At 38.8% G+C, this 10,958-nt stretch overlaps 1 protein-coding gene across 3 annotated transcripts; it reads right to left on the minus strand.

Moving 5' to 3' along the window:
• Positions 1 to 496: 496 nt before the first annotated feature.
• On the minus strand, positions 497 to 9,388 carry LOC137168557 (adhesion G protein-coupled receptor E5). Of its 3 annotated transcripts, XM_067571204.1 has the most exons (19): positions 8,972 to 9,388; positions 7,239 to 7,319; positions 6,816 to 6,974; positions 6,555 to 6,698; positions 6,247 to 6,393; positions 5,475 to 5,597; positions 5,266 to 5,306; positions 5,057 to 5,164; positions 4,645 to 4,798; positions 4,402 to 4,524; positions 4,098 to 4,288; positions 3,808 to 3,969; positions 3,457 to 3,657; positions 2,894 to 3,111; positions 2,723 to 2,783; positions 2,543 to 2,634; positions 2,163 to 2,331; positions 1,996 to 2,082; positions 497 to 1,518 (listed from the first exon to the last, which is right to left on the minus strand). In XM_067571204.1, exons 1-19 carry the CDS (start codon positions 9,000 to 9,002, stop codon positions 1,477 to 1,479), a joined length of 2,334 nt encoding a protein of 777 aa, XP_067427305.1. In that variant the 5' UTR covers positions 9,003 to 9,388; the 3' UTR covers positions 497 to 1,476. The 3 variants fall into 3 exon arrangements, with proteins under 3 accessions (XP_067427305.1, XP_067427306.1, XP_067427307.1); XM_067571205.1 differs by lacking the exon at positions 6,555 to 6,698; XM_067571206.1 differs by lacking the exon at positions 6,247 to 6,393.
• Positions 9,389 to 10,958: the final 1,570 nt, after the last annotated feature.

Raw genomic sequence — 10,958 nt, forward strand, 5'->3', positions numbered from 1 at the left:
ACTCGTATTCAGTAAAACGTATTTTGGGGGGCTACTTCAGGTTTGTTTACTTGTTAAAATTCCATTTTTGAGACTTCAAGGTTGTTTTTGAGACTATCATGTTTGTGATCTCACATAAACAGGAAGGAAGAGAGTTCTCCATTTCCTCTGAATGTATAACTGTTTGATCTTGGAAGTCATCCAGCTAGATAAGTGCTCTAGCAGTAAAGAGTTATGTCAGACATGTACTATCAAGGTGGAGAGGGGAAAAAAACCTCATTGTGTGGGTTTGGCAGTGACTTTCTGTTTGTTCTTGAACAAAACTCCTAAATTCAGTCTTACTCTTGTTAGAATCCAGATTTTCTGCTAAATCTAAAAAATCTAAAAACTCTGACATAAGGGACTGTAAAGGAAAACTTTGTCTGTTTTCTTCAGCTGTTCAAAACAAATTTATTACCTATATTAAATATATTTCAAGGCCAGGGGTGGGAAGAACTTCTCAAGGAGACTTTAAACATGAGGTACATCAGAATATTTATTATGTTACAATTTCAAGGAGAGACATGAAGAAAAAAAAAAGCTTGCAAAACACACAAAAAAACCCTGAATAATTCACACCAAGGATAGAAAATATTTCATTGATAATACAGAACTAGATAATAAAACCAAACAATATCTATGAGAAAACTCAAATATATGCTAAACCAGTGCTTACAACAGTACTAATACTCCAGTGGAAAATAAAAACAAAAGCTGATTTTAATATTCAAGTTTTACAGTAAGTTAAAAAAAAACACTCTATATATACATTTGAAATGTTACAGCACAATGAATTAGGCAGTAATGCAGTAACTTATTAATACATGTTGAATTGCCCAGCAAAATATACATAAAAATATGCTTAAAATCCATCTCTGTCTCATTATTGCCCCTCTTTTTGTTGGTTATATTCAGATACTGTCAATTTAAATACGGTGACAAGTTATACAGAAAAAAAGTGCTTGCTTCAGAAATCTAATCTTTCCGATTGTCTTTGCTGATTGGATACAGTACCTGGATGACACAACAAGCCATATTTGATTTACCTGATAAAACAGGTCCTCATAATATCATTTATTATTTTTATATTTTGGTTCAAAATTGGTTCACTTTTTTCACAAATGAAAAAAAAAACAAAACATCTGGAGATTTCTTTTCCAAACTGAGGTACATACTCCAATAAAATAAATGCTTGCATGAAAGTACAGTGCATCATAAGCTTGAATCATGTGTCATCTTAAAAGCTTTGCTCAAATATCAAAATATTCCATTTTTGATGAACTTGTCATGATCAACAGTTTCATTTCAGTAGCTTAAAATACCACACATGATAAAGAATGAGAATGTTTACAGTATTTTGCGGAAAAGCAAACTGGTGCATTGGCTTCAAACAGGAGGACAGTAGTCGACCGTGTGTTTGAAATGGCGGATTTTGCTTCCAAGTCACCCTTAAGCTCCTCAGATATGAGACTCTCCTGTGTCCTGGCTGCTCTTGGATGCCTGAGGATGACAGAAGGGAGAGACAAGCCAATCAGTCACGATAGACACTTTGAGTGCTCTTTCATTAGCTACAGCACACTTCACTTCACACTGTGTATTATATCTCGACATTGGAAAGAATGATGTTTGCTTTTGGAAATGAAACTTCCAATGACTAAACCCCATTAGGTTTCTTTAGCAATCTCAGTACCGATCAACAACGCTGTCCACATGCATACTAAATGTTAGATTTAATTTCATTGGTGCTTGGTGAGCATCATCTCTGTAGACAGTATATGTTTCATGAAAATAAATGTGGTGGCTGAAATTTTGTATAATGAACTAAGAGTAGATATTATACCAGGGCACACTGGCATGTTGAATTCTGATGAAATTAGTGAATGTGGCAACAATTCCTGCTAAATTCTTAATTAATACAATTTAAGATAATTGTCATTCCATCTGAATCAGAACTTGGGTGAAATATTAAATTCTTACATGAGCTTTGCTGTTGTAACTGAACTCTGAATAGCTCTTCCGAGGTGCACAGCATCTGGACAGGATGTTTCCATACTCTTCCCTCACCTGAAATCAGAATACAAAATGAGTTTTTGAATACAGGAAAAGCTGCAGCATTTGTACTTATCTTGAGGAGTGTGACTGACCTGTTTAGAAAATAGACAGTGCATGACAAAGAGCATGATCCCCTGGATGCTGCCAAAGATGGTGAACAGGTAAGACATGGCTATAGTGCCTTTTGAAAACTGGAAAGAACCAAAGATCCACATGGTGCCCAGCACACACAGCTGAGCCACTGCAGTAATGGTGAACGTCCTGAAGGGGGCAACAAAGATGCACATGGGTGAAATCTGAGACGCTCTACTGCCACTTCTTTTGTGTGATTTCTTAGCTTGAGGGCATGTAATAAAGAGAATGTTTAGCTCCATATAGCAAACACAATATGTACTCACATATTTACGCACACATTAAATACAGTATACAGGTGCCTGGTTGTTGCAGGCAACTTGAGCTAGAGCTGACTCACTTTATTTTCTGCAGGTTGTCTAGGTCAGGGTTTAAACTTGAGAACTTCTGTGCCAACTTCCACACAGTGATGAGGAAGAAAAAGATGTTTATCTGAAAGGCAACAAAGACCAGGTTTTAAAAAAGTACTGAAGTCAGTTTTAGGTATATCATTCAACTCAATAATTATTTTCTTACTTACAAAGATGATGATACAGGCAGGGGCAAAAAAACCCCAAATGGAATCCAGGTTTAACCAACAACTGCAATGAATATTGAGAGTTTATTGAGCAGATTATGTGAAGCCACCGGAACCTGTGAATGAGGCATTCATTAAAAAAAAACAAGCTCAGCATCAGTATGGGAAACTTACTATTCCTTGGTGCCATATCCCTTGGCATTGGCTAAAGCAGAGATGGCGACAATTAAAGCTGGAACTCCATAGCCGCCTGCCATCATGTAGCGGGTTTTCAAGTTGGCGTTAAATACCAGGACTACCATCCTGAAGAGTTGTATGCCCTCCAGACACATCCAGCAAAATGCTGCCAGGTAGAAGAAATGCAGCAGTCCTGCTACCACTGCACAGCCAACCTATTGCAGAAGACAGAGAGAGAGAGAGAGAGAGAGAGAGAGAGAGAGAGAGAGAGAGAGAGAGAGAGAGAGAGACAGAGAGAGAGAGAGATGAGGATCATGATGACAGCAGTGGGAAAAAGGACAAAGGATGCTGAGAAATAGCAGTGAGAAACTACTTGCTGAATTCTCGTTTATAAATCTTCAGCATCCACATGAATCATTCAGTAGCTGTGCAGTTGCTTTGTGTATATTTCTCTGCTGCATTTGGAGGTGTCAGAAACTTTTACTGCTTTCATCTGGACAGTGCAGGTGTTTTAATGTGCAAGCTGTTATAGAGTTGCCACTGCATGTGCTTGTATTTACCTTGGTCTCTGTACGACTGATGCCGGCAAGGAAGATGAGGGTAGCAATGAAGAGGGTGATGCAGAGGTGCAGGTGGATGGTGGTTCTTGGGCTTTGGATGGAGCGGATCAGCCAGAACGTTAGGATGCAGATGAACAGGCAAACCAGTGAAAGGGACAGACCCACCCAAGTGATCAGCTGCAACTGAAACTTGTACTGTTCCTGTAGGGAGAGAGAGAGAGAGAGAGAGAGAGAGAGAGAGAAAGGGGGGGGGGTTACATTATAGTGATGAACTGAACTTTGAAGGATAAACTCTGACCTATCAGACTCATGGTTTTTGTTGTGAATCATCATATGTAACTGAGTTTTAACCTCAATGTCATAGAGCGCCATAAGCACAGCAAAGCTGCTCAGATGGTTGCAGGAACACACGGTGTGAGTAAGGTTGGACTCCACCACACTGCAACCTTCAGCAGACCACGAGCCTCCGTGCTCCGAGGAATTCCAGAACACACAGGTGTGGTTTTTATTTGACTGTAAAACAAAATATAATGACCATGTTACGACACCAACGACATATAACATTGTGATATTGTGATTGTGTAATATTTTCCTGTGGAGATAGATTATAATGGCAGAATCCTTAATGTCAAACTGAATACCTCTTCCAGGTGTTTGAAATTCAATTGGACTGGTTTTTCTAGGCGGCTTGTGTTTCTGTTACTGACGGTGACAGTCACGACTTTGGAGTTGAGCTTAAAGCTTTCGTTCTCTTGTGGTTTCATCCCACTAAAAAAGCCATTTGCAAACTCTTCCAGCGTTCTATAGGTCAGCAAGGACACTGCTGCAAAACCTATAATATTGACAACAGGACAAGACTGGATTAAGTAGACATTAATTACACTTGAAACTCATCCATGTTCTAATGGATGTGGTTACAAATGTGTTAATTAAGTATGGCCATACCTGGGTAAAGGGAGGGATCTCCTGCAGCTGTCTCCCACTGCAAATCCACCTGGGCATGCTTAGATGATAAATTCACAGCTCCCTTGGGTATGTCAGATCCTTTACGTACCAACATCTCCAGTTCTGAACCCAGACACAAAGATCAGCTTTTAATGGACATGCTTGCTTGTCTCTTAATAGACTTACAAAAAAACATTTTCATGTAAATGAACAAATACTGTTTTGATTTAATGTATATTTAACCTGTGTATTTGAAGGATTTATTTGTCTTGGGGGTCTTAATAAAAGCTCCCGTCAGTCTCAGAGCACTCTCCACCAAGTCCAGAAAGGTGGAGACTTTCCTGTTATCGTTGAAGGCTCCACTAGACAAGTACTTGTCGATCATAGACAACAGTCTCTACAGCCACAGGAGAGGAGGGGGAGAGGGAGCAACATAAGCATGCACACGGAGAAACAGGAGACAGAGTCAGACTTTCAGACTGCATATCGCCTCAGGTCAGCATAAACACTCTACAAGGGTGTGCGCAGAGATCTAAACACCACATGACAGAGCTTAAGGGGGGCAGAACTTCCTGTTTCAGTGCTGGTTGTGAGGAACGGAAAGCTTTTTTTTGCATAAAAAATTACATTTCAATTAATTTTTGTGCAGAATTACCTCTAGTATGTCCTCTCCAACAATGTCGGATGTTGAATTCTCATTATTTGTAAGCTCCAAACAGGTCTTTTTCAGCTGCATCAGAAGATCATTTGCAATGGGAAATGTCTAGGAGAGAGCGATTTGGGGAGAATGAAACCCAAGTAGAAGGTAATCAACATTATAGTATAAGTCAGATAGTGATAAAGTTATTTGTTGTGTGGAGTTACCGAGAGGATGTTCATGTCTTTGAATTCATCGCACTTTAATTCTGAGGAAACAGGGGATTTGTTTCATTGAATATGCTTGTTGATTACCATAACATACACATATCATGAGGATACCTGTACTCATGAAAATGATCTGTTTGTACTATTACTGAACAAACACTGGTTCAGTAATGGATGTTGGAAAAATTTGAGTGATGCTGTGTGCTTACCAGTGCAGCGAGACTCTTTGTTGCCATAGTTAGTGAACCCTGCGTGGCATGCACAGTAATGGCCGGTGGCTCCAGGGTGGCAGGTCCCATTTCCGCAGATTGTATTATCAATCGTACATATGTCTGAAATGGAAACAAATCAGTGAGAGGAAAATGGTTGCACTGTGTGTTTCGGTCATTGCTAATAGAACAATAAATATACTGGTCCAGTACAACGTTTGCATTGAAGATAGTGCTTGGTAGGTTATTAAAGATAATGCATAGACCAAAAAAACATAAAACAGGCTTGACATAACCAAATCACAGGACAGCCATTCATTTAACCAACTAGCTCTAGAACAACAATTTATTTTATAATATCTGAAAACTCTTTAAAAACATGTTAGTGCATTGTCAACAAAATACTACAAAAAATATTCATCTTTTTAAGGCTTAATTATAATAACTTATAGGATCAACCAATTTAATAGCCACCCTAAAATCACTTTTTCCCTTAAAAACAATATAGGAAGAAATCAGTCATTGGGTTGAGATATTTTAACTTTCTTTCAACATTGTTCCGCTTTAGTAGGCCAATTTTCTTGAAACAACGCTTTGTGCAAGCATCATGATCATTTTACTTGATTAAATGAAATCTAGAAGCACATTAAGCTATCTTTGAATCAAGTAAACCTCCTCAGCTATGATATAAATCAATAAGAAAGTGAGTACTAGATTAAGTGACTTGTAAAACAGTCAAATAATAAACATTTTGCAGCATCATGGTCCTAACCTTCGCATTGCTCCTGACTCCCAGTGAAGTTGAGTTTTCCAGATTTCAGTCCAAAGCCAACATTGCAGAAACAGTAATAACTGCCAATTGTGTTCTTGCACTCTGCATTCTGCCCACAAACATTTCCCTCGCGACACTCATTAATATCTATGTTAGCAGGATGAAGACATTGAAGAAAAAGGTGAGACAGGAAACCATCAACATGCTGTCAGGGTTCACACTTACATAATGTCACTGGTGCCCACAACTTGTATATAACTAATCACAGTTTTTACTTATGGTAAGGGCACTGATAAGCTTAATCTTACTTCTACATGTAACATTGTCACTGTTCTGAAATTTTTCCATTCTAGAGATAAATCCATTCTCACAAGTGCAGTAGTAATGTGGACTTAGGTTAAAACATTTGGCATTAGGTCCACAGATGGTGCTGTCGTCACACTCATTGATATCTTAAAGTAAACGATAAGGACAAGATTTTTATATTTGGGTGATCACTCTAGCAGTAAAACATTAATATGAATCAGTGTCATCTGCTGTCAATGATTCAATATGACAAGATGACTTACCTTTACATTTCGCAGGTGTTTCAGCTGAAAAATTCACATTCCCTGTTGTTGATCTGAAACCGTCAGCACATCGGCAGTAGAAGCTGCCCACCGTGTTGAGACACTCTGCATTATCTCCACATAGCTCGTTATGATCAGACTCATCACATTCATGGATATCTTAAACGAAAATTAAGGAAATATGAATGTGGAAATAAATATACAATGAATAAGAATAAACACAGTAAATCTTTGAGATGAATCTAAAACTAAATATGTCGAAATGTCATTAACCCAAAGTCTGTTAAATTTTAATATTACAGCGGACTCAGGGCAGGTGAAAGAAATAGTTTTTACATCTTCACACAAGATGTATGTATGTATATATATTCATGAAAAACACACATACATGGCTTATGTGTAAAAAGAGTTTGTTTTTCATACCAATGCATTTTTGCCTCACAGAACTGAATCCTTTAGGACAATCCGTATTTGACAGGACCGTGCCGAGGGAGAGGCACAGAACTGAAAAGCAAGCAGGCAACTGTTAGTCTACAGCTCATCACTTTCTGACATCAATGCTACATCTTCTACACCATGCTTAATTCACACTAACTCCTTTTTAACCATTCTGAAATATTTCATCGTAGCCACAGGGACATTAAAGGATCAGTTTGACCACATAAATGACACCAGAAATGTTCTGAGTTTCAAAAAGACTCAAAAGGCAAAAAGGTAAATGCCCTCATTCACTACCCTCATTTCCTCAGATTGTTCCAATTGCATCTGTGCCATTATTCAAAATGAACAGAATATGGGTGTCTTGAGAACTCTACTTCCTATGTGTGAGGAAACATCAGTTGGCACGGTGCATGTGCAAAACAGCATTACATCCTCTGCTGTGAGAATGCAAAGTCTGTGGACGCCTAAATGACACCAGATGGGTGTAATGAACAGTATATGGGAACAGAAAGAAATATACTAGTTACATATTTTTCACATCAGTTTATATAATGAATTCAGTATAATCCTTAAAAGAAACAGCTAAGTAATTGTCAATTAGCATATTTCTACTTATCCTCTGGCTACGTGTATAATTTTGTTTTATTTGTTGACATTTTGAGATATTTGCTGCTAAGATGTCTGCTGCCACACAAAGGAAATAAATGAAATTGTGTGTCATCTTAAAAACTTCTCTTTCAACAGTTTCAATATTTGCTGTACTTTTTCGAAGAGACATCTCAAAAGAGGATACAGTATCACTAGGGGTGAGTGGAAAAACTACAGGGTGAACTAACGTAAGGAGGGACTCAATCACATTTTGTCAAACTAACTCTCTAAAGTTTTCAGATGAATACTTCATTTTCATCATTATATTGATTAAGATTGTCTTTATATGGGGATAGAATAACCCCAATCAATATAGGAAGTGTCTTGTGTAAGATAGCGATTATGACAATACCAAAGGTCGTAGAGGTTTGCAGGAATGAGAAGTGAGCATCTCTCAGTGTTGTTACTGTCGCATGGCAACATGAAGTTTTTTTTCCTCTGAGGGCAGATTTGTAACTGACTATGGTCACAGTCAAGCCATAAGTAATGTGAGTGCTGTGATGACCTCATAGTGTATAAATATCACTATAAAAGCAGAGAGACAGAGGTCCTCTGTGCCCAGATAGTGAGTTGTTTGAAGAAAAACCACTGTGTTCAGCATCACTCTTCCTTTTCTCCTAATTTATTTGGGCTCTTTCCCCTCACTCTGGCCTCGGGCTTCGACTGCTGCAGAAAGACTGCCATTAAGAACTGTGACAGTTTGAGTTTCTCACTGTTTTAATTTAGCCAGTGAGAAAACATTTTAATCTCAGTGGAGTGCTGTTAAACAAAGTCAGAAAAATGTGTCTTCTTAAACTGAATACATACACTGGTATAGTATGTTTAATACTAACAGTATCTTTTTTGATGGCTTTTTTTCAGTTGTCTCAAATTTCACACAAGATTTTAACTCACACAGAAAAGGAGTACTGTCCAACAAAAAGAAATCAGTTCCTATACTGAAAAGTTTATAGGCTAGTGCAGCCAGTTGGTTTCCCTCCACAGAGCACAGAACATTTTTAAACTTTCTCAAAGCAGAAGATTTTCCGTTCCAGCAACCATGCAAATGGATGACAGATGTGACTCACCCAGTACCAGGAGGTTCCACCTGCCCGCCATGGTGAAGAGGAAAACACTGTCCAGATGTGAATAACAAAAGTCAAACAGCCAAATGCAAATCTCTGCTCTTCTCTTCTCTTCTCTTCTCTTCTCTTCTCTTCTCTTCTCTTCTCTTCTCTTCTCTTCTCTTCTCTTCTCTTCTCTTCTTCTTCTCTCAAATCTGCATTCACCAGTCAAGTTTACAGGAGTGGAAAAAGCTGCTATATGCTGACACCAGCAAACAGAATATATAAAAATGCAGGAATTAGTAGTCTCTCCTCTGATACAGTGACCTCTCCCCTCTCTCTGTCTCTCTCTCTCTCTCTCTGTCTGTCTCTTTCTCTCCTTTGAATGTTTGCCTGCTCTCACTGCTGAGGTGACATGCTGAGATGACTAGATTTTCTGGGGTGGGGTTTTTTCGCTCGCTCACATCACGCCTCTGACACGAGTTGGTACTGCCTAGGCAGGAACTACTTTTCAGGAACTTCTGTCCTTGTTGGGGTGGGGTGATAGTAAAGGGAAAAGGGTACGTCAACTCACCCGACTATTTTTTCCATGACAGCGTGTTACTAAACTGTGTTTTTGCAATGTCTCTCTCTGTCGGTATCTTTCCCCTCTCTTGGACTCTGTTTTTAGGGAACAGATGGGGGTCAAGAGGAGTTTAGACAGGTCATTGTTTTACACAGTCCTGCTGGCTGGTACACCCTCCCGTCAGCAGTGTTATGGCACACATTCTGCAAACTATGACGATGACATATATATGGCTTTTGCCTCTGACTAAGTCTTTCTGAGACAATGTAACAATGGTTACTATGTTGAGCGTCATTTCGAAAGACGTGAACAAAGAAAACCTCCACTGTTCTGTTTTCCCCACATAATGATGTATATATGTGTCGTCCTGAGTTTGTTTTTTTAAACTGTGTTTCTCATTCCCTGAAGACAAACTGGCTGCACTTGTATGTAATAAAAGTTGCAGATAAAGCTAGTAGGTCATGAATTAATGTTAGCTGAAGAACAAAAGCAAATACTGAAAGCTGCTACCAAACACAAGGATCTCCATCATACAGTTTTATAAAAAGTGTCAAGTGATAAGTAAGAGGAAGTACAACTCTGAGAAACGTTTGCACGAAGGAACATAATGTTCTTTTATCATACATTACATCATACATATACACACATTTTTGATGTTCACAAGGTGCCACCCCTTTCAGTTGAGCATTAAAAAGCTGAGGAACTGCTGTAGGCATTTATGAGCACAACCTCATGGAACACAACAAACTGATAAATGTTCAGCGACTTTTCTTGTGCCCAGCTCACAGTGGTAAAAGGTCATTTCTAGGCCTGAACACACTGTCCCACCGACCACCAGGGTGGTTATTACATTTCACACTTTTAAACAATGAGGTAGAATTTGGGCTTTGTGCCTGGGAAAATGCGGGGGACAGACAGCAGGCCTTTAGGGGTTTGTGTGACAAAGCGTGCTCGCAGAGGGACTGTGAAATGTACTGACATTAGCATGACCTATCAATAAAAAGCCTGGCTGTAGACACACCTACGCGTGATTGAGGTGAATCTATTTTTAGAAGAAACAACTCATTTGTCTCACCAGTGATACAGTCTTCACTGGTTCTCTGGTGCACACTGGTTCTCTGGTGCACAGATTTAGCTCATATGTGATATATAAAGGATATAAAGGTCTGACAACAGAAAAACACATTACAACACAAAGATAAAGCAACATTGACATTGATTGAGTTATCAGAACTGTATAATTGTAAGCAATGCTCAGTCCTACAGCTTGGTCTCTGTGTAGCTGTAGTGTAGCTGTTGGGTTGGGCAGATGTAATATATATAATATTGGAGGACGAGTCTCTGCTTGGAATGATAACAAAATGAAACACAGACTGAATTAAAAAGCTGATTGTTATAACAGAAAACCAGAGCTGCTTCAAAGGGTGGCTATGAATAACAACGTTA

Source organism: Thunnus thynnus, chromosome 17 (assembly GCF_963924715.1).
Source record: "Thunnus thynnus chromosome 17, fThuThy2.1, whole genome shotgun sequence".
NCBI classification, from domain to species: Eukaryota; Metazoa; Chordata; class Actinopteri; order Scombriformes; family Scombridae; genus Thunnus; species Thunnus thynnus.